This window comes from Larus michahellis, chromosome 3 (assembly GCF_964199755.1).
Source record: "Larus michahellis chromosome 3, bLarMic1.1, whole genome shotgun sequence".
Classification (NCBI taxonomy): Eukaryota; Metazoa; Chordata; class Aves; order Charadriiformes; family Laridae; genus Larus; species Larus michahellis.
In genome coordinates, this window is record NC_133898.1 from 131,101,696 (window position 1) to 131,128,608 (window position 26,913).

A 26,913-nucleotide genomic window follows, 5' to 3' on the forward strand; every position below is an offset into this window, starting at 1 on the left:
AGTGGTGAGGAGGAAAGGCATTAGCACCCCAGCTGAAAAAGCCCCCGGCGAGATGGTCTCACACATCGAAGTGTGCTAAAGCGACACGGTTTGGGGAGAAACAGCCCTCAGTGCAGACACACCACGCTGGGCTCTGGCTCCTACCCCTCAGGAGCAATCTGGTCCCTGCAAACACAGCTCAGCACGCAGGAGCTGCCGGGAAAGCAGGGAAAACAAGCACCTGGGACAAAAAGACTTATTTTTCCTTTTATTTTTAATTTCTTATAGCTATTAGGGCATCCTCCTTGGCCAGTGCTGGATCCCAGACCATCCCTTGCTCTGACACAAGGCCTCCTCGTCTTCTCTCCCTCCTTTGCAGGGTGTCTCTGTGTGTGTTTTACCCCCACGTCTCTGCAGTCCCTCGGCAGGCGCCGACATCTCTGCTTGATGCTGAGCGTGGGACTTGGGTCATTAACGCAAACAGGCCCCCCGTGCTTCGCTTGAGGCAGCTGCCTGAGAGCCATCCCGCAGCTTTCCAAGCCCAGCCCGCGATGTGCAGGAGCTCTGCCCCGTTCCCCAGCACCTGCAGGGTCTGCTCTCGGGGGGGGGGAAGCAGCTCCAGTGGAGCCGGGAGCAGAAACGCCTTGGACCAGTGCTGCTACAACCATCAGAGCTTCATTCTCAGGCCCCTTAGAGTGGTGCTTAGTCCCCTCCAGGGCGCCGCACAGGTTGTTTGCAGGATGGGGCCTGAGTTTGCAAAGCTGTGATAATTGTTTTTATTATATTGGCCTCACGATTCTGCTGGGGAGGGAGCTGGTGGGCTTTGGGATGGCTGAAGCCGGGCTTGATGCCCGCGGCTCACACACAGCACTGCAGTCAGCCAGGACGGGGCGAGGGCAGGACTTCCCAAGGGAGAAGCAGCCGGTAATTCATCCTACCTCCTTCCAGCGGATACAGCGCCGACCCAGCATCGCTTTTCCCAGCCCAGGCAGCTTTTCTCTCTGAGCAAAGTCACCCCGAGCAGAAGGGAGGAGGGGAGGAAGGAGGTCGGGGTGGCGGGGACCGGTTCCCTTCCACCCTCGACTGGAGTTCAGCCAGCCAAATAGCCACAGAAAAGCAGCCTGGGTCAGGCGTGGGGCCGGCGGGGAGAGCCGGCTGGATCAGCCCAGGGGAGGGCGGTTGTGGGTTCTCGTGCACGGAGTGGTGTGCTGTGTTGGGATGTTCTGAAGTTCTTCCCGTACCGAAGTAAGTCGTCCCCTTTTTCAAAACGCTAACACAATGGAAGAGCTCTCTGTCTTCGTATCACAGTGGGGTTTTTTTCCTCTCTCTGTAAACTGCTTAGCCTCGGAGACGACGCAGAAGAAGAGCAGCACACTAGGTAAATACCCACACCAGCCCTGCTCAGAGGGTGGCCCTGCAATCCTGCCTCTGCAGTGCTGAGACACGCTCAGATCCTGCTCTCCAGTGAGCGCTTCCTTAAATCCAGGCTTAGAAGTCAAAGCTTGGAGGCCCAGGTCTGTTAAGTCAAGATTTACGTGTTTCACCGGGGCTCATGGGCCAGGAGCCCGCTCACCCTGCACAGCATCCATATGACGAAGCGAGCCAGGGCACAGGGGACGGCACCTTCCCATCTGTCAGGCCGTTAGCACGGTCCCTGGCACGGCTTTGGCTCAGTACCCATCTGGGATGGTTTATGATAGCACGGGGACTATGATGTGGTAGACCAGGGACCACCCCCATCAGGCAGCCTGGACACAGTCTGTGGAGAGAAGGGACTTCACCTGGACAGACACAAGCTGTGTCACGGTCAGAGAATGAGCCTTGGTCCGTTTATTTGCCACTATCGACGTACCCTCAGATTCCCTCCGTGGCCAGTAAAGAGAGATGGGCACTTCCAGAAGTGGTTCAGGGAGAGCGGGGTCCCCGCTGGCCTGCTGAAATTTGGGTGGGGTAGGGCTGTGCGCGGCACGGCTGCCGACCACCCTGAAACTGAGACCCCAGGAAGCACCACCTGATAGCTGGTGGCCTTGAAATATTCATGGGCAGGACAGAGCTCTGCAGCCGAGAGCAATCTGGTCATGGTGAATTATTGATGGTGTCTTCTCTTGTGCGTGCCCGATGCACCCAAGGCATGTCTGGCGGGGTTCAGCTCTCCGCCTGCCACTAATTAGCCCCATGGATCGCTTGCTCCAAAGCTGGGGTCATTGCCAAGCACTGGAGTTGAACTTGGTGATGAAAATACCTCCATGACAGGAGGCTGGGAGAGGCAGGACTCCCTTCTGGGGCTTTGTTGGTCAACCTGGGCTGGTCAATGGTGTGAACAAGTTTGCTTGGCGCTATTGCTGCTGAGGGTGGCTTTCCAGAGCTGCTGTGTCTCTAGAGAGGTAGAAATTAGGTAGTGCAGGGAGGTGCATCCCAGCACCATCCTGCCTAGCCCTAGGAAGCTCAGCAAGGCTCTTGCTATGATCCCAGTCTTCCTAGGTTGCTGCTATAGTCAAAGGAAAGAGGGATCTCCCAAGGGATGTTTGCCCACGTAGGATCTGACTCAGCCTTTGGATGTCTCCATCCTTGGCTCTTGTGGAAGACCAGCGTGTGGACAGTTCATAACCTCCGTGTCCAAGTAGACAAGGAGAGTCCGAAATTGCTAACTGAAGTGTGGCATTCTGGCACACGTCTTAGGGATGTCACACACCAGACCATTGCTTCCATCAGCGTAACCAGGCAAGTCCTTGTCGTCCCGAGCTAAGAAAAGTTAAATGATCTCCCAAAGACTATCAGCCCCTGGCAAGTTTCCCCCATCCTTGTCGCAACCCTTCCAATGTACCATTAAATTGCTAGGAGGAAAATGCGCCCTGAGAACCCTGAAAAGCAGGAAAAGGGCTAGGAAAAGGCGTTCTAAGCAACGGACTGGGTGCTGCTGTGAGTCCCGAGGCAGAGCCTTCATCAACTTGAGATATTTCCTGGAAGCTGTTAGCACCTAGATTGACCCCAGGCTGTTGCAGTGTAGGAGGTCTTCCCGATGGAGCAGGAGCGATGGGTGACGCTGGCTGTCCCAGGGTGGTGACGGCTCTTGTGCCAGGTGCCAGAAGTGCAGATCCTGTCACCAGATGGGGACAGTGTGAGCGGAGCACCCTAGGCTGGGTGCTCACAGCTGAAGTTACCCCCCCATCAGCCGCCTTGGAGCACCCTGTGGTGGGGAACTGTGGCTTGGCCACACCACCACCCCTCCTGGGAAGGGGTGTCCCTGCACTCGCCAGGTTCCCTTGCTGCTGGTGGCTGCTTCGAGAGGCCTGACGCTGTTGTTTTTTTCTCTCTTTCCCTTTGGTGCCTCACTCAGGATTAAGTTTAACGATGGATACAAGTCAGTAGCAAGGTACCAAAATGTCATGACTGGTGGGATCTTGGCTTTTTTTTGGGGCGGGGGGTGGTTGCTCTCATCCCAACCCATCCCAGTCACCCCACATTCCATGAATATATCCAGGCATAAATATGCCCAGGATTTAGGATAGACCTAAGCTGTTTAAGCTCCAAATCTTCCTTAATTCAAATTAATTCCCGAATCTTAAGCCAGGAGAGCAGGGCATGTGACCAGACCTGGGTGAAGCCAATGGTTCATGCCCCAGCATCACAGCTCTGCATCTCTGCAAGTGTACAGCACGTGAGCGCTCTGAAGCTGGGGCTGAAGCCTGCAAGGGAGGAAGAGCCGTAGGGTAGCACGTGAGCCCTGTGCTCCGGGAGCTTTCGGTGGGACCCAGAGGCACCTGCAAACCTCCTCCACGCCACATTGCAATGGAGAGGAGGGTTCCGAGGTCCCTCTAACAGCCAAATCCCACGTAACATGGTGATGATCACCCTGCTCGTAGGGCTAGTGGACTCCCAAAGGCACCATGATAAGGACACATCTGGATAAATAAATTTATCCGTTATGGGTGACTCAAGGACAATGGTCCCAGCCCCAACCCATCCCTCTAAGTCTGTTCTTCATTGCTGCTGCTCAGTGGTTTGGGGGAGGTGGAAAGGATGAAGAAGAAACCTGCCGAAGGGTGCTGGCCTGACAGTGGCAAGCAGGACCCGGGTGGTGGCAAAGAGCTGCGGGACAGTGTCTCCTCGGTACCTCACCACGCAGTGCCGGCCGAGGACAGGATGGGACCTTGCCCTCTGGTGTACATTGATTGAACCTTCCCAGCATCAGCCCAGGAGGAACCTCCCGGGGGTGGTGGCAGCCGTTAGCCCCTTCCCCTGTCCTGGCCGGCTCCCATGGGCCATGGGGGGCAGTGGGGGGTGTGTGTGTCTGTTTGGGTACGTTTGTTTCTTCCTCACTTTCATCCTCCTGGCTGTGTCTCTTCCAAACAGCGAAGACCCTGAAGATCCCAGGTACCGGGCATGGAACCCCTGCTGCGCTCAGGCCCTTTGGGCATGCTGTGTGCATGCATGTGACACGCGTGTTGGCCTACCAGTCCCTGCATGGCGTTTGGACACGGGGAAAGGTCCTAACTGCTTCCTGCCCTCTTCTCAATGGGAGCAGAGCTTTCTTGTGTTCGCCCCATCCCCTCCTCCCCAAAGGGCTTCTTTGTATTCGGTCAGTTCTCCCCTATGCCCAGCAAGGACACATTTCTTTCTATTCAGGGGCTTCGAGGAAAATATTTGTCTGTCTGCCCGCCCATCCATCCATCCATCCATCCATCCATCCATCCATCCATCCATCGCAATGCAGATCTCACCATCCACCAGTCTGTCCATCTGTCCATCAGTCCATCTCAATACACTCCTATCCATCCATCTCATTGCAATTCTCACCATCCATCCATCCATCCATCCATCCATCCATCCATCCATCCATCCCAGTACAGCTCTATCTGTCCATTCATACCAGTGCCATTCCATCCATCCATCCATCCATCCGTCCGTCCCAGTACACCTCTGTCTGTCTGTTCATTCATGCCAGTGCCATTCCATCCATCCACCCACCCATCCATCCGTCCGTCCGTCCGTCCATCCATCCATCCCAGTACACCTCTGTCTGTCTGTTCATTCATGCCAGTGCCATTCCATCCATCCATCCACCCATCCTACCGAGACACTATCTGTCCATCTATCCCGAAGCAATGCTCTTTTTCTGCCAGTTCTCTCTTGTTCATGCACTCTCCCTTTTCCCTTCTCATTCCAGTACCACCAGTACTGTCGCTGTCTCTGAACCGGGTTCCCTGGATGCCAGCGGGTTAGGAAGTCCCGTTGCAGCCCGATCTCCCCCTGGCATGCTCGGGAATTGGGTCTGGTTGGTTGCTTGGTGCATGCAGCTGGTGGGGGTTTTGAGGGGAGAAGGCGGGGAAGGGTCTTGGTCACTGCCGCAGGACGAATCATGCCTGAACCAACTGCTCTTTGTGATTGCAGAGCTGAGGCTAAGGGCAAAGAGAAAAGACACCTCGTGTTACCATTCAGGTACCCCGACTCCCCCCGTCCCTGCCGGTGCCCAGGGTCACTCTCCAGCTCCAGCCTCGAGCCCCCGGCAGCAGCGCTACTGCCTCCCCCGCAACGGCTGCAGGGCAGGACCGCGGGTTCCTCTGGGCCAGGGAGAGTGCTTAAGACCGAGTCGCTTGAAGCCATAAAACGAGAATTCTCTTGTGGCGCCACTAACGGGAAATCCCTGCCCTTTTCAGACCCCCAAAGCCCAAACTGTGGCTGGCTGGAGACAAAGAGGCGTCTTTTGGAGTGAGGGCTGGTGTGGAAGGGGCAAGGTGGACAAGGTAGAAAGAGTAGCTGGTGTTAGCACCTCCACTATGCCCTTGGAGAAGAATATCTGGACGTCTCACGTCCAGAGCCCAGTCACTGGTGATCCGAGTGCCTAGGACCACGCGTTGCCGCACCCGGGAGCCAGGAGAGCAGAGAGATGCAGGCAGAGGGGGACACTCGGAGCGCGAGGGCAGCCACAGCTGTGTTCTTGCGTCCCTCATCCAGGCCACACTTAACAGCAGGGAAACGAAGAGGGAAGGGATGCAGGCTCAGGCACTGCCCTGGCCCACGCGCCCGAGGGTGTTGGTCCCCATCCCGGCATCATCCTGCAGCAGCGAGACGCAGGTGCTGGTCCCTACAGCGATGCCAGGGGCTCGTACGTTCAGACCCAGCCAAGCCAGCCACGCGCGGGGTGAGCTGGGGATTCGCAGGGAGCTTGGACCACGTCCAGGCGCTGCAGGAGAAAGCACGGCGTGATTTAAACCCCCTGCCGGCACTGGGCAGGGGCACTAGGGCAGCTTTTACAATGCAGATGAACCCGCTGAGCCGCTGGCATTGGTGTTGGCGGGCTCCCGTGACAAGCTCAGCTGGCAGGGGAATAATTTCTGCCGGTTTGCTCTGAGAGCAAGTGTCGGAGCGGGGAGAGAGCAGGACTGCTCGCTTCAGAAGCAGCTTCTGGATGGGTTTCCTTGGCTGTTTTCCAGCCCAGGCTCCAAGCTGATCCCTGCCCGTGCTGGGCTGAACGGGAGGACCCTGCTCTGCCCAGGCTCCCACCCGGCGCTGGGTCCTGCCCCCTGTCCTGGGCTGGAGCTGGGCTTCTGGACTTCGCCTCTCTAAAAACCCATCCGGCAACAGAGCAGACAAAAACGCTGCGTTTTTCTGGGTGGTTTTCCAGCAGCTCAGTGCAGAGGGAGGTGGAGCTTCAGGCTCTGAAGCCACCCTCCTGCCCCATGTCGCCAGCACAGACACGGCCATGGGCTGAGTCACAGAATGGGTCGGGTTGGAAGCGACCTTGAAGACCATCTACTTCCAACCCCCTGCCCTGGGCAGGGACACCTCCCACCAGCCCAGGTTGCTCCAAGCCCCATCCAACCTGGCCTTGGAGGTCTTGAAGCGGAGTAACAAGCTGTAATTAAAAACCAGCCCTCCTAATTACTCTCTAGAGCTGGTTAATTGCTTGCTCCTCCCCACTTTGCTGATGCACAATGGGGGAGATTAGCCAGGGAAGAAAGAGCGACTGGGGAGGGAAACAGGGAGACAGGACCCAAATAGAGAAATGTGGGAGCCACGAGAAAAGGGAAACGGGTTTGAAAAGCCAGAAAGCAGAGAGAGAGCAGGAGTCTGCGCAGTGGAACAGGGAGGTGAGGAGTTGGTGTTTCCCACGTGGTGTCAGGGCAGGAGGACACAGAGTCAGTCTGGACAGGGATGAGAACTCCCGATCCAGCCCATCTCCTCCGGCTGAGCCCTCTCTGGAGGGAGGATATGAATACAGCTTCGTGGGAGGGTAAGGAAGACCACCCCCTGCCACCAAAAAGGAGAATAAGCCTTGTCTCCCGCCCCAGCAGCATCCCCCAGCTGTGCGTGCACAGCTGTACCTGCTTCACTGGCCCCACGCACACATCCAGTGAAAGCCCATCACCTCCAGCTCCTCCGTCAAGGAGCTGTGGTCCCCCTAAGCCCCCCTAGCCTAGCAGAGGGTCACGCAGAGACGTTATCCACCTGAATTACAGATGCGGGCAGGAGGGGGGTGTTTGGGGTCAGCCCTGCTGTGGAAGGTTGCCCACGACCATGGCCTGGGGATGGGGCACTTGGAGCTCTCGTGAGGAGCGGGGAAGCTCCGAGGGAAGAGCAGCCTCTACTGATGTTATGGTCCGATTTGAAGCACTTGGAGTGCACTGAAGCTTGTTTGCCTTTTGTTCCCTTGATGCGCGGCCACTGGCTCCAGCAAAGGCAAAGAGAAGACGAAGGAGCACAAGTAGGTTTGCTCTCCTTGCTCTTCCTCCTCCTCCTCCTCGCTTCCAGCTTTCCTAGCGCCTGTTGTGGCTGATCCCGCACACGGTGTGCTCTCCCTTTCTCTAAAGCTGAGCCTGTCAGCCCTGGGGGAGCTTGGGTCTCTTGGATGTGTGGCCTGAGGTCTCGCAGCCTGCAGGGAAGGTATATCTACAGCAAAAGCCAAATGTAAAAGACAGGCTTGGAGCGGTCCCTGGCAGCACTGGAAGGGAATTGCGAGGTTTTGGAGGGAGTCCTGGCTCCCATCAGGTTTGGATGGGTCCTGGCTGTGGGAAGAGTTTCCCAGCTTGGGCACGGGCAGCCTGGCCAGGGCTGAGGGCAGGAGAGGGTCTGGGCACAGGTCATCAGCACGGGGCTGGGCAGAGGGGACTCAGCACCAGCCTTCCAGCTCCCCTGCCCACGGTTCAGGCTGCCGCGTCATCCACGTGGACGAGTTTCTTCAGGTCCTGGCTTCCTTCTGTCCCCAGCTGCTCGCGCTGACACCAGACGCAGTGTCTCAGCCCTCTCCCACAGCAGCACCCTCCGGCTCTCCGCCTTAGCAGAGCTGCTGAAATTTAAGCTCGAGCCCCCTGTGAGTGCAGGCTCGTCTCCTGCTGTCCAGGGGATGATCCCTGCAGCCACCACAGGGCACTTCCCGATCAGTGAGGTCTCCTCTGGCTCGTATTTATTGCGCTGCAGCTGAAGGACCGGTTTATGGCAGTATCTTACCGATGGAGCCTCCCGGTTAACGGTGTAAAGTGAGGAGGTGGAGAGGAGGTGGGGAAAAGAGAGGAATGTCTTCAAGCGGTCAGCAAGGAGAGGGCAGGCTCAAGACAAGGTGGGTAGAGTTCTCCCTGCGCCAAACAGCCCAGTCCTTGGTGTCTCCCCTCCCCAGTTTGGCTGTGCTGGGAAGCGGCAGACTGGATCTGAGGGTTGGGGTCTTCCCTGGGCTCGAGGGGATGACCCTGTGGGGCTGGCAGTGGGGTCTGTCCCCAGTACAGGTGGGAGAACTGGAAGTTCTGGAGGCAGCACCCGCCTGACGGGCATAATTCCTGCAAAGAAATGGAAACTCGTCCCTGCTCCCGACTCCCCAGTAAAAAGCAATGATTAAAACGTCGCTTTTTTGGCCATGAATAATTAACCAGTAACCTGCGACCGTATCTTTAACTAGAAGCTGGCCAGGAGACCAGGATTTTGTGGCCCATGCCACAAAATCTGCCCGTCCCTCCATGCTCCCCTCCTGCAGCCACACGGGTGAAACCCTAAAGGGCAAAGCCAAGGGCTTTTGGGAGCAGCAGACCGACTGGAGGATGTGTGCTTCGCCATCAACTGCAGAGAATTTGTCCGCTCAACCTCCTGTTGGACACCAGAAAATCCAAGGGGAGAGTGCTGTGGGAGGCCGGGTGGATACTCTGGTGTCTAATCCCGGTTTAAGCTTGCTTGGAGGCTTGTCCCTACTTGGGAGCAGAGTCGGGGGGTTCAGTCCTACACCCCCAAATTTGCAGGACCCTGGTCTTGACCCTGCTGCCCAACCGGGTTGCAATGGGCCAGCGGCTGGCACTGGTTTGGAGGGGAGCGGGCAGGCGGGCAGCGGCATCCTCTCCGGCATCTCAGTTCTTTGGGAAACCAGGCTAAACCCAGGCTTTGGCAAAGGGGGGGGCTCTCGGTGCCACCACCCAGCCTGTGTCGGCATCTCAGGTTCGTGGGTCCTCATGTAATATTCATCTGGGGACGGTGTCAGCTCCCCGCCGGCTTCCCATCCGCGCCATCGGATGCCTGGCAGGAACAGCGGAGGGGTTGGCACGACGTTTGTTTAACGCTGCAAAGACCCTGCTGTGCCCGGAGAGGGGTCCCCATCCCTGCTCGGTCCCCACCCGCACGTGGGGCACGAGGCACCAGGATGGCCACCCCACGCTAGACGTGCCACTGGCCGCTCTCCTCTCTCGGCTGAGCGCTGCCAGCATCTCCTCCTGGGGGACACCAAGTCCTGGATGGCCGGCAGGTGAAGGTAGAACCCCCGAGGGATGGGAAGGGGGATGGGGGTTGTATGGGATGTGTCAGTGCTCACTGGGCTTGGAAAAGGGGATAGATGGGGCTTGGGAAGGGGCTGGGGGATGAGGGTGAGCTGCTGGGCATCTGCCTCTGAAGCATCCGGGGCGGCTCCTTCCTTGTCCTTCACTTGCTTCTTCCATTCTCCTCAGCAAATACCAAGTATGCTAAAACCAGGACTTCACCAAAATCCACTTCTTTTTCGTCTTTTTTTGTATTTTTTTTCTTCTTTTTTTCCTTTTCTTCTCTGTTCTCGGTGACCTCCAAACTCCATTGTTTCCTAGATATCCCCCTCCCTGGGACTCCAGCCCACTGCAATAGTCCCAGTAAGGGCGGCGGTGAAGGAAGGAGGCAGCACCAGTCGTGGTGACTGGGGCTGAGAAGAGCAGCAGGGAGACGTGGCCGGGGCACGGGCATGGGCACGGGGATGGGGACGGCACCTCAAGTTTTATGCCACCGAGGCACCTTGTGCCCTCTGGGCTCCGCTCTCTGAACCAGCTCCAGCCGAGGCTCATCCCACGGATGTGCTGGAGGCTGTCGGGCAATTTCCCGTTTCGGGGACTTCTGCAGTAAAACTGCCCTCGGGGGCACAAGAAGCTCCTGCAGCCGATGTCCCCAGCGCATTTACTGAGGCTCAGCTGGCAGCAAGGGGTCATTGCTCCCGGATGGGATGGGGATGGGGGTGACACCAGCTCCCACGTGGATCCCTCTGGAAGGAGCTGGCTTGGGCTGGTGCTGCCGGGACGGGTCTCAGTGCACACTCCTTGGACCAGGTGCTTAATCCCGGTCTTGGTCCAAAACCAGCTTCACCGTTTTACTGATGGGGGCATCAGATGCTGTGCTACCCAGGAGCCAATGCATCCTCAGTGCCCGTGTGAGGGCCTCGTTATTTTGGGTCCTGGTAGAGGACCAGCCCTGCCAGTGTCTTCCCTGCAGGGTCCTCCTGGCTCCACCACCAGTTGCTCTTCTGCTTTCTTTTACTTCCCAAGGAAGCTCAGAAATTCCCAGCACTGATACAGTGATTTTGTCACTAACCGTCTGCAATGGCCTGCCTGCCAGCTCTGGGGCCGGGGGGACTTTTTTGTTTTTTCCTTCCTTTTAAAGAAATTAATTGGAAAGAAGGGAATGTAATGTAACGGGCCCTGGAGGTGCGTTGTCTTCTGGAGGGGCTGTGAGCCTGCTGGGTTTCCCACCCTCAGCGGCAGAGAGTGGTCTCAGAGCAGAGTTTCACAGCCTGAGCTGTTATTACAGCATTTGCTCGTAAAAAAAAATATGAGTTTGCAAATAGCCTAGAAGTGTTGCCTACCCCATAGCACCTCGAGGCAGATGTTCCCTGGCAGGATTGCAGATATGCTGGGGAGGGGACAGCAAAGGGCTACCGAGATGATGAGGGGACTGGAACATCTCTCTGATGAGGAAAGGCTGAGGGATTTGGGTCTCTTCAGTCTGGAAAAAAGACGGCTGAGGGGGGACCTTATCAACGCTTGTAAATACTGAAAGGGGGGGTGTCAGGAGGATGGGGCCAGGCTCTTCTCAGTGGTGCCCAGGGACAGGACAAGGGGTAACGGGCACAAACTTGACCATGGGAAGTTCCATCTCAACATGAGGAGGAACTTCTTTGCTGTGAGGGTGGCAGAGCCCTGGCACAGGCTGCCCAGAGAGGTGGGGGAGTCTCCGTCTCTGGAGACATTCCAACCCCGCCTGGACGCGTTCCTGTGCCACCTGCTCTGGGTGACCCTGCTCTGGCCGGGGGTTGGACGGGATGGTCTCCAGAGGGCCCTGCCAACCCTATGGTTCTATGGAAACCCAGCCCTTGTCTTTCCTCCTCCTACCCATAGAGAAACTGCCCTTTTGCTGAGGATCCCGTGAATCAATCACAGCTACCAGAGACTGCCTTGAGGCCCGAGCATTGCTTTAGTCCCAGTTAAACCTCAGCTATAAATAGTTCCTGTATCTTATGCTGGTCTTCTGCCCCGATTGAATTCCCCCCCCCCCCCCGTGGTGAATACGTTATCCTCCTATTCTCCTTAATTTTCTTCTCGTTTGCTCTGGCCCTGTGAGCAGCCTGCAGACTTCCAGTTGTTATTTAAGACCACAACTGCATCGGGCTGGCTGCCATGCCAGGACTTCTCCGGTTGGCAAAAAAACAAAGGTGCAGCTTCATCCTTTGGCCCCAGCCAGAAGTGATCAAAGCTGAGACCGGGGATCCTGCAGTTTCAGTGCTGTCTCCGGGCTTGTGGGCAGCACATCCCAATCCTGCTGTGTCCAGGGCTGGTGCTGAGCCCTGGCTCCCCTGCCCTGGCAGCCAGCGTGGAGGTGAGGTCCAGGCGTGGAGGTGAGGTCTAGGCTGGAGGTGAGGTCCAGGCGTGGAGGTGCAATTCTCCCTTGCTTCCAAGCTGGCCAAAGAACATGTCCATTGAACCTGCAAGGTTTCTGCAAAAAGCAACACTTGACAGATAATGAGAATTTTCCAGTAAAAAAAGTCCCCTTCAGCTTTACCGCCTTCTGCTTTGGGGACAGTCAGAAGCCATTGCCTTCAAGCGTCTCTCCAGCTCTTTGACACTAGAACAGGGTTATCGCACAGTCTGACTTGTGCTTCTTGCCGATTTCAGTTCTGCAGATACTATGGAGGGGTTTTTTCCAACTGAGGTTTTCGGCTGAATCTTCAGGCTAAAAATCCACATTACATCCAGACTCCATAACTTTCACCAGCGTGACTCAGAACCTCCCTCCTCTTTGCAACGCCGGCATGGACTCACCTCCAAATAACAGGGAACGGCCTCCTGAAAATATCGGCAAGGCTCTTACTGTCTTTAGCAGTCTGTGCCCGTTTGCTGGCTCTGCACTGGAGAGCAATCCAGACTGCAGTGCAGAAGTCCTGTCATTCACTGAACGCCGTGTTTGTGTATATTTGCTGGACACACACATAACCAACATCGAGTAACGTAGGAGTCCAGACCGTCCACGCACTCGTGGTCGCATGGGCTGATTTCTGAGCTGGAATGATGGTCCTGGCCCCACTGAAGCACTTGGAGCTGGAAGATGTACTGCTTAAACTTGCCCTGAAATGATGGATATTTTTAGAAAGCAACTGGCAAGCCGTTCTCAAACCATTATTTTATCAGCCAGTCCATCCCAAACTGCCCTGAGTGGATTTGACCCCAGCCTAGGTTGCAGACGGGGAGCTAAGAGCCACCTGGTACTGGGGTGTGCCACGCCGCAAGGGGAAAAATCACGGTGCTGCAGTGGGCTGCTGAGAGAGCTTAGGATCCGCACAGGTCTGCTGCCGATCTAGCCAAAGAGGTTATCGATTTTTCGCAGCGAGGTGGTGGGGGAAGCGGTTGGACGTTTTAAGTTTTAGTAAGTGGGTTCAGGTGGCTGGGGAGCAACTGCGGAAATGATTCAGGAGAGGTGAGAAGTGCGCGCGCAGCAGGGGCCAGCAGCAGAGGCGGGAGCCACGGGTCGGGGGGAAGAGTTGAGTGTGTTTTATCCCAAGTTGTGGCATTTCCTGGGACAAAAAAAGGAGAGCCAAGATTCGAAGGCAGTGCGTTTAGCTGCGACCTTGACTCGGCCCTGTGGCATGTTTGCTTAGTCTTTCAGCTGATGTTTCCTCTCTTCCTGTGAAAGGTTCCTCCTGTTCCCACCCCCAAATTCCAGAAAACAGCACTAAAATACGGGAATTGATGGTTGTGGGTTTTTTTCTTTCCCTCTTCTTCCAGAGCCGGGAAAGGAGTTTTTTCAGCCATGAAGCTTGGCAAGACACGTCCATCAAAGGATGACCATCGGAAGCAAGGTATGTTGTTCCCTGCTCCAGTGCGGCTCTTTGGCTGTCCTCCACATCCCAGGAAAGCACCTGAGGGACCCCATAGACTCACAGAATGGTTTGGGTGGCAAGGGAACTTCAAAGGCCATCTACACCAACTCCCTGCCATGGGCAGGGACATCTACATCTATATCTTCACCTAGACCAGGTTGCTCCAAGCCCCGGCCAACCTGGCCTTGAACCCCTCCAGGGATGGGGCAGCCACAGCTTCTCTGGGCAACCTGGGCCAGGGGCTCACCACCCTCCGCATAAACAATTTCTTCCTTCTATCTAGTCTGAATCTCCCCTTTTTCAGTTTAAAGCCATTACCCCTTGTCCTATCGCTACAGGACCTACTAAAAGGTCTGTCCCCAAAGCAGGCAGAGCTGGTCAGTGACTTGGGGATTAGACAAGGAGCGTTGGGTGCTCGGGAGGAGAGCTGGAGGGGCTCCAAGGGGAAATGGGAAGTAGGAACTGGTGGAGGGAGTTTCCCACTGAAGGCTTGGCCAGACACCACCCACCTTGTGATATCCCACCTGTGGCAACACCTGGGCCTCATGCAGGCACCTTCCAGCTTATTTGGCCAGGTTGGATGGTGCTTTGAGCAACCTGGTCTAGTGGGAGGTGTCCCTGCCCAGGGCAAGGGGTTGGAACCGGGTGATCTTTAAGGTCCCTTCCAACCCAACCCATTCTATGGTTCTATGATTTTTAGGGACGATTTGCAAATGTGACAATGCAAAGCCGGCTTTAGCCCTTGCCCCTTGCTGGGCGCAGGCTGCAGCAGCGGCACCACCAAAGGAAGGGCTCAGCTGCTGCGGGCGCTGAAATCGGACGCCTTTCTGGAAACACACGGGAGGGTCAGCCATCGGAAATTCGTCGTTGTTTCCATTCAGACCAAAGGATTGGGTTTCAACGGCAAAGAAATGGGGGAATGTTTGCAGGCAAGGACAAAGCGTTGCTTTAGATAGTGTGTCTGGGCAAATCTCCAGGTTTAAGGATGGGAAAAGAGGAATTTGGCCTGGGACATGAGTGTGGGTAGAGGCACTGGCAGCCTGCGGGAAGGCATGGCGTTGGAACCTGGGTGGCCTCCCTCTCTCCCCCGTGGCTGGGTGTTCATCTCGTGGTTAAAGCTTCAGGCAAGGCCACGGGGAAAGCAGCTGGGATGCGAAGGCAGGAGGAGGGTGTGCGGTAGTAGAGTGCCTTAGCCGGGGGGGGATTTACCTGTGGTCAGGGAACGGTGGTGACACAGCTGAGTTATCGCATGGTGTGGTCAGTGCCACACAGCCGTGGGGCTCCTTCTTCCACCTTCCCCCTCTTTCCCTGCACTCCCTGGCAACTGATATTAATGCAGCAATTGCTTCTTCCCCAGCTATCCGCGCTCCTCCGGCTGTCGGATGCCCTCCTCTCTCAGCGCGAGTGCCGTCTCCATCGTGGTTCCTACCCTTGGTCTGGCCAGCTGGTGGTGGGATGGGGGGATGTGTGACATCCTCCCGTCAGACTACACGCTGCAGTGCTCATGGGCTTCCCCAGGGTCAGGTGTTGGCGTGTAAGCCAGGGAGGTGCTAGCACAAGGCGTATCATTGCAAAAGCCTTTTCCCAGAGCCTGCAGGATCTGGAGAGGGAAACTCCCGGTTGGCCAGGCCAGCATCCCTCTTGTACCATGGTCTGCTCTCCTTTTGCCGTCCCGTACAGACTGCCGGTCCTGCTCAGGTCAAACAGACCCACTCATTCACCAAAAGCCAAGCTGGGAGAGTGCTGTTCTGTCTGCCCACCCGCATGTGGGAGGGTCAGGTCTGTTTTGGTCCTTCCCAGCTCCTGTGGTTCTGACTCAATCTCAAAAACTCCCATTTCAGATGAGGACACCCTTTCCCCACCCAACCTGCAGCAGTGTGTCTTTCCACCCCAACGGAAAGCTTTTCCTAACACCCAGCCCAGATCTCCCTCGCTTCAGCTGAAGCCCATGTTACCTCACAAAACCAGAGCAGACTATGGTGGGAAACCTGATTTCTGGTCTCCTGGAGCGTGCCGATCTCCTGGAGCAAGCTATGAGCTTGCCCAGGTTAGTAAAGAGACGGGGAACCTGCTTCCCAGGAGCAGTATGAGTGGATTTGGTGCTACCCTGCTGTGCCACCAAAGCAAACCAGTGACCCAACAGCTATGCTGGTGGGTTTGACCCAACATAAAAAAACCAACATTGCTGCTTTGTGGTCATTTCTTGACCAGAGTGAAGGCGGGAGGGGCAGGCAGGACATGCACATGGATTGTGCACAGGGAAGGAGTATCTCAGAACTTCTTCCAATAGACCAGTGGACAACACAGCTGTGTCTCAGTGCCAACAGGGTCTGGGGTCTTGACCCTCCCTGCAGCAATTTTTCTTCTTGGAAAATGACCCCTTTCTCCTGTTTTTTTCAGACCCCTCTACCCCACAGCTAGATGGTTGGTTCTCCTTGCAACTGCTCTTCTGGTAGTTAGAGCTGCAACACTTGCCCGAACGCTCTTTCAACCCTTGAAGTCTGGGGTGGTTGTTATTTTCCGTTTTCTTTTTGCCTTCACAAAGCCCCATGCAGGCGCACTGCCCAGGCCGGGTAATGTGTCACGGGAGGCAATGCCTCTTTTTTAATCCCTTTCTCGACCAGCTTGTCTGTGACCTGAGCTGGTGACTATTGTTCTTTGTATTATCAGGGGAGGTTGATAGGACGTATTGGTTACCTTTCTCTTCACCTTTAATTATTCACCGAGTGGAAACAATAAGAGACATTCTTTTGTCTCCTTTATGCAGATGAACCCGCTGTTTTGGAGGCAGAAGACCTGGACCGAAAAGCCGTGAGACAGGGATGTGGACTGGAGCCAGACACCATCTCCTTGGCCTCCGTCACAGCCGTCACCACCAATGTCTCGAATAAGAGGTGAGAGCCAGATGTGAGCTTGTGCAAGCCAGGAGGCGAGGACACCCTGGCAGACACCCCGCAGCCGTGTGTCCCCCGAGGTGGGGTATGTTGGAAATCACACTGCCCCACGCAGCTGGCGGGTTTTTTGATAATACCTGACCTGCTTTGAAGAGCACCAACGTTCAGTGATGTTTCACAGCCCCCAGGGTTCATGTTCCTCAGATTCCAAGAGGGCGGGAGCTTCGAGGGGTGACCCTGCAAAACATAGAATGGTTAGAGTTGGAAGGGACCTTAAAGATCATCTAGTTCCAACCCCCCGCCCTGGGCAGGGACACCTCCCACTAGACCGGGTTGCTCCAAGCCCCGTCCAATCTGACCTTGAACACTTGAAATGCTCTGTCACGGCTGGTAGCATGTCCATGTGTGGTTTGACTGAGGGTTTCTTCTGCCTCTCCAAAGGTCCAAGCCTGACATCAAAATGGAGCCGAGTGCTGGGAGGCCAATGGATTACCAGGTAGGTGACAACGTTGTGCCCCCAGCCTCAGCTCACGGGGGTCGCAATGCAGGGAGTGGGGGGACCCTTTTGCAGGGAACAAGTTCGTGCTGGGTTTCAACGCACTGCACTCACAAAGCACAACCTCCCAAGAGCTGGCATTTAAATGGTCGAGCAACCAACTCAAGGCTGAATACTGAACTGGTTTTGCTTTCCATCACGTGGAGCCCAAAAAGCACAAATTAACCTGTGATTGAAATGGGCTGTCTCCAATACATTTCATAGAATGATGGAATCACGGAATGGTTTGGGTGGGAAGGGACCTTAAAGGCCACCCAGTGGCACCCCCTGCCCTGGGCAGGGACACCTCCCACCAGCCCAGGTTGCTCCAAGCCCCGGCCAACCTGGCCTTGAACCCCTCCAGGGATGGGGCAGCCACAGCTTCTCTGGGCAACCTGGGCCAGGGGCTCACTACCCTCAGAGCGAAAAATTTCTTCCTCATATCTCATCTCAATCTCCCCTCTTCCAGTGTAAAACCCTTCCCCCTCGTCCTACCCAAGAGTTTTCAGTATGTTGGCCAACGTTCAAGATTGGTGAGCCCTGGCTGGCAGTAGATTGCTCACTGGATTTCCTCAAATAGGCTGATACATGGCTGCTGTTGTCCTCTTCAGCGACGCTCTGTTCCTGCCACCTTATCTCGAGTTAGAACAACTCTTTCAGTTTCCCAAGGCTCAGGTGGTCCGTGCTGCTCCCTTTTCTTTTACTAATTGGTGCCAGCAATTGGCTCCTCTTCTCATTTTCACCAAGTCGTGCTGATTCAGCAGCAATTTAGCTTGATGTCCTCACCTCTCAGCACAGCAACACATTCCTGGGGATATCTCGGGAACCACGCAAATAATGACTTTGGTTAGAGATTTATCGCAGAACATTTGCGGCACCCGCTGCAGACCCAGTTGTGAGGCTTACAGGGAATGCGTGTGCTTGGTCCAGGCGGGGGGAGCATGAAGAACATTAAGAGGAGGGGAAAGGTACAAAACAAATTACAACCAAGAGGAACACAGAGCCCTCAGAGGGCTCTGCTACCCTTTACCAGCTGCCGTTTAGGATTGGAGTGGAATAGAACAGAAAAGAATAGAACAGAAAAGAATAGAACAGAAAAGAATAGAACAGAAAAGAATAGAATAGAAATTTCAGTTTGAAGGGACCTACAGCGATCTTCTAGTCCAACTGCAACCCTTCGTGCTTTCTAGCAGAAGGCAGTGAAGCCATCTGGGGTCTCACCAACCGAGCTCTGCTCCCACAGCTTAGCTAAATCCATTTGACTTCACACCTCGCATGAAGCCCCCCATGCTGTGGGGCTGAAGCAAGAGGGATGCCCGCGGTCTTCTGCACCCCACCCTGCGTCGCAGCGTGCTCAGGCTGGTCTGAGCAGCCCGGGGTCTTTGGTGTGACCAGTAGACCTCAGAGCTGCCACCGTTGCGCTGAAAATGTCTCCAAAAACGGGAGACGGGGAGACGGGGGTTACGGCAGCGAGCGGCACCTGGTGCTGCTCTCAGGAGGCGCACGAATCGCTCTCCCCAGGTCAGTGTCACCATCATCGAGGCCCGGCAGCTGGTTGGGCTCAACATGGACCCCGTGGTCTGCGTGGAGGTCGGAGAGGAGAAGAAATACACGTCCATGAAGGAATCGACCAATTGCCCTTACTACAACGAGGTGGGTCTGTCCTCCGGTGGTGCCCACAGCTATCCTCCCCTCGGGGTCTACATTCCTGTTAGTCAATTAACTGTCATTTCTTGTCACTTGGGCTTTTTTTCTTTTTATTTCTTCTGTCACCTCCTGTCAGAATAAGATGAAATTTCAAACCGCGCAGAAGGAGAAATGAAGCCTTTGGCCTCTGGTATTTTGCAAAAACGGTAAAAAGCTCACTCGTTTGATCTGTGCTAAATTTTTCTGTTTTTCTGAGAAGTTAGTGCTTCCTTCTAGTTGCCCAGGCTGCAGAGGCCACCAGTGCTGGGGCTCACACGGATCCGTCCCTGCTGTGACATGTGCTGTAGGATGCTCCTCCAGGCAGTCACAGCTTCTCCAGCTGCAGCATGCACAAAAACACCGCCTTTCAACCCAAAAGGAGCCCACCCCGGCTCTCCTGCCCTCACGGCTGCTCTTTCCCTTTCAGTACTTCGTCTTCGATTTCCACGTCCCCCCAGATGTCATGTTCGACAAGATCATCAAGCTGTCCGTAAGTGAGCACGGTTGCATTGTCCTTTTCCTGGGGCTTTGGAGGAAACCAGCCCGTTTTGCGTTTGCGCTGGGGATGGATTTAAGGTCCTTGATGTGAGACCCCCACGGCCCTACGAGCCTCACCTCTTTTGCAGGCCCCCAGCCCCCCTTTCTGTTGCTGAGCTTCATTGCTGGGTCCACACAGCTCCCCTTCTGCCTTCGCTGTCTCCCTCCGTGGCTGATCGCTGGTATTTCAAAGCCGGGAGGAACTAAACCTGTCTTGGGATGAGTTCAGGCTTGGAGAGCAGCAAGACCTTCCCGAGCCTGCCAAGGGATTTCCTGGGGCACGAGACGGGCAGAGCTGTGGTGGAAACTGAGGGCTGCAGGTGCTGAGAGCAAAGCAGAGGCTGCAGCCCTCCCCACAGCCCCGCGGGAGGGCGATGGACGGGATTTGCACATGCGTTGACCAAAACACGCGAGTTAGGAGTATCCGTATCCATCCCATGCACAGAGCGGCTGTGTAATTTCTCCCACAAAGGGAATCCCGTGGATTTCGAGCACCCTAAAGACCCTTTCTTCACATAAATGTCCCAGTGCTTGTTGCCGTAGTGGCTGGAAAGCTGCATCTTGTTTTAAAGGTTGATTTCTTTGCATTTTGTTGTATTCAATCCAAGTATACGTTTGCTTGCAATACTGCTAAGCAAGAGCTGCTGACCCCACCATGCCTCTTAGTGTCCTTGTGCAGACCAGGGTCCTGCACAGACCAAGGAAAATGCATCAGCATCTTTCCCATCTGACACTGAACACCTCTGGAAAGAGCCTCATGGCTCCCCGGGCATGGAAAAAAAGTCTGATTTTTTTTTTTTTTTTTTTTTTTTTTCTTCTCTCAATTTCCAGGTGATCCACTCAAAAAACCTCCTGCGGAGTGGCACTTTGGTAGGGTCCTTCAAGATGGACGTTGGGACTGTTTATACTCAGCCTGGTACGTCAACGCTGTTTGCAACCAGTCCAGCCGAGAAAGGTTGGACTAGATGATCCCTGAGGTCCCTTCCAACCTGGCATTCCACGATTCTATGTGCCTACTGGCACCTTGGAACAAATGTCCTTGCAAGGTAGCTGGGCGGGTGCTGGTTTCCTTGGGTGATGCTTACCTAACCTAATTTCGGTATCCCAGATATAATCAAGTCACCTGGGCTCTGTCTGTGGTCAGGAAAGAGCACTCAGCACCTCCGGAGAAGGCTGGGTATCCCCCCCTGAAAGAAGGGCTGAGATGCCCTCTGGGTGTGCTGGTCTCTCTCCACTGACCTGCTGAGGAAGGAAGCCCAAGGTGACTTGCTTAGGCAAGATATCGACCTTCCGGATAGCTGAAGGTCAGGGGCTGGATCTCGCCCTCTGTGGCTGGCGTTTAAACCAAGGAAGGAAGATGCCTGGCGTGCAACGGAGAAGAGGGAGAGGTTGATTGGCGTTCCTGTCGCATTGAGCAATGCTCCTTTGAGGACCTGGTGCTCGCCACATGCCAGAGCTGAACACACAACACCCCTTCAAAAAAAAAGATACCTCCAAAATCCCCGTGGTTTTGTTTTTTTATCTTGCTCCAGTGTCACACCTATTGCAGCACTCTGCCTCTACAAGTAAGCCTGAGGGCTAAGATGTAAATGAGGCCTCCAGAGCCTGCATGTGAGAGGTTGTCAGCAGATGAGGAGGGGGACATTAAGGGAACATCTGGTCTGCTTCTCTGCTCCCCAGAAGGATTAAGTCTTTCTAACACCATCCAAAAGGCATCTGAGACCTTAAAGACTTAGAATCATAGAATCGTTTAGGTTGGAAAAGACCCTTAAGGTCATTGAGTCCAACCATTAACCCAACACTGCCAAGTCCACCACTAAACCATGTACTTAAGCTCTGTGACTATACATCTTTTAAATACCTCCAGGGATGGTGACGTCCAGGGATGGAGACCCCACCCCCCCTTCAGACAGTTCATCCTGTTGCTTCTCTGTCTTCAACACACGACACATCTCCCTACTGAATTTTTCAGGGGATTCTTTCTGAATTCCTCCCACCTGAAGATGTCCCTCACGCATATGTGCAGGTCCCCCCACTCGAGTGGATGCTGTGTCTCCTTCTGATAAATGCCTGTCTTGTCCCCTGGCTTCCAGAGCACCAGTTCTACCACAAATGGGCCATCCTTTCTGACCCCGAGGATCTCACCGCCGGGCTGAAAGGTTACCTGAAGTGTGACATCGCTGTGGTAGGGAAAGGGGACAACATCAAGACGCCACACAAAGCCAATGAGACAGACGAGGATGATATCGAAGGGTAAGGATCTGCCGAGCCAGCTTCACGTAGCCTTGCTTGGGAGTGATTTTTCATGTCTCTTCACCTTGGCTTGTGCAAGGAGGACAGCATCCCTTCTGGATGAGGCTGACGGCCCTCCTAGTACCCGTACTTCCCTTGTGCTGTGAAAACCAGAGGGACAAAATAAGTTGCTGAAAAGAGAGAACGTAGCAGATTACGGGTGCAAATCCGGGCTATATCAAGTACAAACCAATCATTTCTATGAGGTCAGACCATCTGCTGGTTGTTGAGCTCCCTATACCAACACCAGTCTGATGTCAACCAACTTGATGTCCCCACTGCCCTAATGCTCCTGTTGGCCCTTGGATAGTTGGGATGGGGTCTCATCACTCACTGCCAGGGCAGAGCGGGGAGGTCTGGCTGAGGTTTCCCAGGCTGCGTGGGTGGGCAAGGCTCTGTGACTCCCCAGAGCATCTAAAAGGCCGTGGAAGAAAAATCGGGAGAGTTTAAAACTTGGTTATGGCCCCAAAATATTTCAGGCTAATTAAATACCTCCAAGTGCAACCGCAGGCTTTCAAGCCTACCTCACAGCCCCTCACCACATGGTCAGAAACCCAGACTAGTAGAAAAATGCCAGTGCAGCTTTCTTGACTTGCTGGGGAAGTGGGCTCGAGGCACCACCTGAACCATTGTGGGGCAGTGTCCCATGCTGTAGTGGTGATATTATCCCACTTTTGCACTGGCAACTCCAGCGATTCCTCTAAAAATCGTTTTGTTCGCAGCATCCCCCCTGGCTCTCATTTCTTCCCCCAGGAAAGGAAAGCCAAATGTGCCAAGAAAAAACAATCTGGTGGAGCTCAAGTTTCCCCCCAAAATAATCACCCAGCTCCCCTTGTGCCCTGATAAAGCAAAAGGCCTCTTCTAACACCCCTTTCACATGGCCTGCTTTGGGTGTCTAAATTAGGCTGAGCTCAATTGTCCCCTAGACTCCACGGACAACAATGATTATGTTCCTTTAGTGGAATGCACATTGTCCCAGGGGGACCTCAAGGGGCTCCTCTAAGTTTTTGCTGATGAAACCACCAGTCCCCACCCCAAAACAGGAGGATGGGCAGAAACAAGATAGCAATAAAAGGTATGGGCACAGGAATGGTCATCGTTTCACCACCACAGAGCCCGTGCTCAGAAAGTGAGGCAGTTTCTCCCCCTTTGGTTATCCTCTCCTGAGAAACCTGCCAGCCCCAGCAGCTGTTTCCAACCCTATCCATTGACGTTGCAGGAACCTCCTCCTCCCGGACGGGGTCCCTCCGGAGAGGCAGTGGGCTCGTTTCTACATCAAGATCTATCGAGCAGAGGGGCTGCCCCGTATGAACGCCAGCATCATGGCCAATGTGAAGAAGGCTCTCATTGGGGAGAACAAGGACTTGGTGGATCCCTACGTGCAGGTGGTCTTTGCAGGGCAGAAGGTGAGCAAGCTGCGTGCGATACCAGCGTGTGTGCGATACCTGGGAGGTAACATGAGTGGGACCAGCTATTGTGCAGGTGGCCAGAGATGGTCTCAGTTGTCCTGGTATGCAGATGTGGAGATGCATGGCAAAGCCACCTTGTTCGCTATGTTTCCCCTCTTTTGTGCAGACTATGACGGATTTGCAGCACTTTCCAGTTGAGGAAAGGAGCTTAGAATCATAGTATTGTTTTGGTTGGAAGAGACCTTTCAGATCATCGAGTCCAATTGTTAACCCAACACTGCCAAGGCCACCACTACCCCATGGCCCTCAGCACCACGTCTGCCCGGCTTTTCAATCCCTCCAGGGATGGCGACTCCACCACTGCCCTGGGCAGCCTCTTCCAATGCTTCACAACCCTTTCCAGGAAGAAATTGTTCCCAATATCCATCCTAAACCTCCCCTGGCGCAACTTGAGGCTGCTTCCTCTTGTGCCATCGCCTGTTCCTTGGGAGAGGAGAGTCACAAGACAGATGCATGTTTCAGTGGTCATTAGCAAGGGAGCAGCTCAGGTTGCGAGGGATGGCTTGGGAGCTCAAACCCTTGGCAAACATCTGCCTCCTCCCACTCGGCAGGGGAAGACATCTGTACAGAAAAGCAGCTATGAGCCTCTCTGGAACGAGCAAATAGTCTTCACGGAAATGTTCCCCCCATTGTGCAAGCGGATAAAGATCCAGATCCGAGACTCAGACAAAGTCAATGATGTGGCCATTGGTACCCATTTCATTGATTTGCGGAAGATCTCTAATGAAGGAGACAAAGGTAAGGTGGGGGGGCAGACCGATCTACCTTCATCACGGTAGCGAGACATCCCTTTGGCAGAGAGTTAAGCAAAATAGTGTAGGCTCCTTCCCCACCCCTGGAGATAGCTGCTTCTTGGTGCGCAGCTGGAGAGACTTTGATTCACTGCAGTGGTCTTCTGAGGTCACTGGACACACGCTCTTTGAAAGCTGAGCCCTGTCACAAGCCTCCAGTCCAATATCTGAAAGCAAAGACACCCAAGATCAACTTCCCCTTCCAAAATATTCATTGCCATGAATGGATGAATGTAGAATCATAGAATCATTTAGGTTGGAAAAGACCCTTGGGATCATCGAGCCCAACCATCAACTCCACTCTACAGAGTTCTCCCCTACACCAGATCCCCCAACACCACATCTAAACGACCCTTAAACACATCCAGGGATGGTGACTCCACCACCTCCCTGGGCAGCCTATTCCAGTGTCTGACCACTCTTCCTGGGAAGAATTTTTTTTTTTTCTTGACAGTCTCCCCCATTCATGCACACGTGAACACACCAGCACACGTGGGTAGGACCAACGTGAAACCAAAGATGGCTCTAGAAAGGGGACTAATGGGGTGTTCCTTTGTCTTCACTCTCACTTTGGGTAACTTGCCCAACGGGAGACTCACCTCTGTCTTTGGGCTAGTGCACTGCACAGTCCTCATCACTGCAAAGCTGTCTCCAGGCATGGTTGCAAGCATGCATTTCCATGGACACACATGTGTATGTTGAAGCCCACATCACCGTACACAGACCAGGAAAGTGATGCCAATCCATGAGCAAGTTTGTATCCTGAGTCAAAGACATGCCCTCTTCCTTGCACATCCCCTCCCCAACGTACATGTTTGCTCTGCTGCAGGCTTCCTGCCCACCTTTGGCCCCGCGTGGGTGAACATGTACGGCTCCACTCGGAACTACACCCTGATGGACGAGCACCAAGAGCTGAATGAGGGTCTGGGTGAAGGCGTCTCCTTCCGGGCCAGGCTTTTGATGAGTCTTGCTGTGGAGATCTTGGACACCACCAACCCGGAGATCAACAGCTCCACCGAGGTGCAAGTCGAGCAGGCTCCATCAGTTGCTGATGTAAGTCGCCCTAGCCCTACAGCTGTCAGTCATGGGTCTTAGGCCTCTTGTGTCTTTTATCTTTGATCTCATAAACCAAGGATTTCATTTAGTGTTGTCCTAAGTTTTCTGGATCTGGCAGCACAATGAAAGCAAATCTTGCAAGGATTTCAGATTTTATGAGCATTCAAATGATCAAATGACCTCTCTTAGGAGTACTGAGCAGAAGAAACATCTGAGTGAGGGAAGATCATAGAAAGTGTTGGGTTGGAAGGGACCTTTAAAAGTCCTCTAGTCCAACCAAAGTTGGACTAGAGTTAGACTGAAGTTTCAAAGTTTAGGATCGTAAACTTTGAAATGTTTCTCTGGTCGGGAGTTAGACAACGACAAAGAAAGCCATCTCCTAACGCCAGTTGTCTCACTCCCATCCTGAAGATGGATTTCAGAGAGAAGCCGAGGACCTAATCTGTATCCCAACCAATTCTGGCAGGGTGAAACTGGTCAGAGAAATTGAACGGCTGTTTCCTGACAGGAAAAGCCCCACAGCTTTAGTCCTGATGTGTAGAGCCGTCAGGAATGCTGTCTGTTCTCTGCATAAACAGACACATCCGGGCTTGTCCTACCTGGGGATGCCCACATATGTCAATCCATATGAGCCAACAGCGTGTAGCAGAAATGGAGAAGTCTGATGGACGCACACCCTCTCTGCAAAAGCTCTCCTTCAGAAGCAACGTGGCTGTAATTCACCCCTGGGGGAAATGAAGCCGCCTGGAAATAAAGCCATTCCAGTTCTGAAAGAGCATCCAGGCAGATGGTTTGGTGTGCTTTGATTAGTTCAATTTGTGAATAAACTCAGGCTCATATTCCTGAATGTCCCTTAGACAGGCCCTCACGTGCAAGTGGTGACCGATCTCAACACATTCAAAAGTTAGGCTAAAAGCTTTAATTGAACTCTCTCTGCAATGAGCCTGGAGATGGCTCAGGCCGGGGGAGAGAAAAACCTCACGGTCCCCTTGAAAGCCTGAGCAGTGATATCTCGCCTTCAAAAAGCCCATGAGGGTGCTCAGAGGTGCCAGGTCATGCACCCCTCTGCCCAAGGGGACCTGTCCTCCTTGGTGTCTCTCCGTGTGACCTCAGCCCTGATCCCCGTGATTTCTCCTGCAGAACTGCACTGGGAAGATGGAGGAGTTCTTTCTCTTTGGAGCCTTCCTGGAGGCTACTATGATCGACAGGAAGATTGGTGACAAACCCATCAACTTCGAGGTCACAATAGGTTGGTTGTTTTTTTGGGGAGGGTGAAGCGTGCCTGGTGGGGAATGCAGGATCCAAGGCCAGGAGCAGGGTGGACTCCCCATTTTCCATACCAAGACATGCTAGAGCACGCAGGGCTCTCAGTTTAGGGAGAAGGTGCTGGCCACTTTACCGGCACAAGCTACGTGGGGCCCCAAATCATCTACTGTGTGCCTGCTGTGCTGTGGCCAGTGGAGCTGCTCCCTCTCTCGCCCTGGCTTTGTGCCTCCTGAGGCTGGCCACCGAAGGGAGGGGGGGGGTTCCTACTGTCTCAAGAGGGGACATGAGCAGGGGGCAGACACCCATCACTAATTTATGGTTCCTGGGCGTGGTTTCAGAGAGTTGAACTCCACTGTCCCCCATGGTTCCTGCAGAACTTCTCCACTACCTCAATTTAAGCCAAGAGACTGATCCTGATTGGAGTTAAAACCCTGTGACTCTATTTCACTTTTTTTTCCTCGAGGTAACTATGGGAACCAGATCGATGGCATGACCAAACCCACGCTACGGAGGAAGAAAGAGGGAGGGGATGGGCAGGAGGAGGAGTCCGAGCTGCTCCAGAACTCAAGTGAGGATGAAGGTGATGAGGATGGAGAGCTGGTCTCTGTTTCCTCATCTCAACCCGTGAAGCCCCTGGTCACAGACAGGTAAGTGTGCCCCGCCTGGCCACTGACGTGCCACTGGGCAGAGATGTGGCTCTCAATTCAACCATGGTCTGTAGGTGTTCCCACATGCCCTGGGTGTCCCAGCTCCCCCCGCTCTCTGCACAGGTGGAGTCAGTGTCCTCACGGGGCCTGGAGTCATTTGGCCAAAGAGACCTGGGAGC

The 26,913-nt window shown here is 54.4% G+C and overlaps 1 protein-coding gene across 4 annotated transcripts in view; it reads left to right on the forward strand.

Moving 5' to 3' along the window:
- OTOF (otoferlin) overlaps positions 1–26,913 on the forward strand; it is a 122,953-nt gene that overhangs the window by 60,505 nt on the left and 35,535 nt on the right. For all 4 annotated transcript variants that reach the window (XM_074582261.1, XM_074582263.1, XM_074582264.1 and 1 more), the window contains exons 6-17: positions 13,467–13,540; positions 16,329–16,455; positions 16,897–16,951; positions 18,512–18,643; positions 19,104–19,166; positions 20,045–20,129; positions 21,307–21,466; positions 22,725–22,911; positions 23,526–23,712; positions 24,595–24,818; positions 25,962–26,070; positions 26,551–26,734. In XM_074582261.1, the coding sequence (XP_074438362.1) occupies positions 13,467–13,540; positions 16,329–16,455; positions 16,897–16,951; positions 18,512–18,643; positions 19,104–19,166; positions 20,045–20,129; positions 21,307–21,466; positions 22,725–22,911; positions 23,526–23,712; positions 24,595–24,818; positions 25,962–26,070; positions 26,551–26,734 (1,587 nt within the window). The remainder of the gene's footprint in view (positions 1–13,466; positions 13,541–16,328; positions 16,456–16,896; positions 16,952–18,511; positions 18,644–19,103; positions 19,167–20,044; positions 20,130–21,306; positions 21,467–22,724; positions 22,912–23,525; positions 23,713–24,594; positions 24,819–25,961; positions 26,071–26,550; positions 26,735–26,913) is intronic.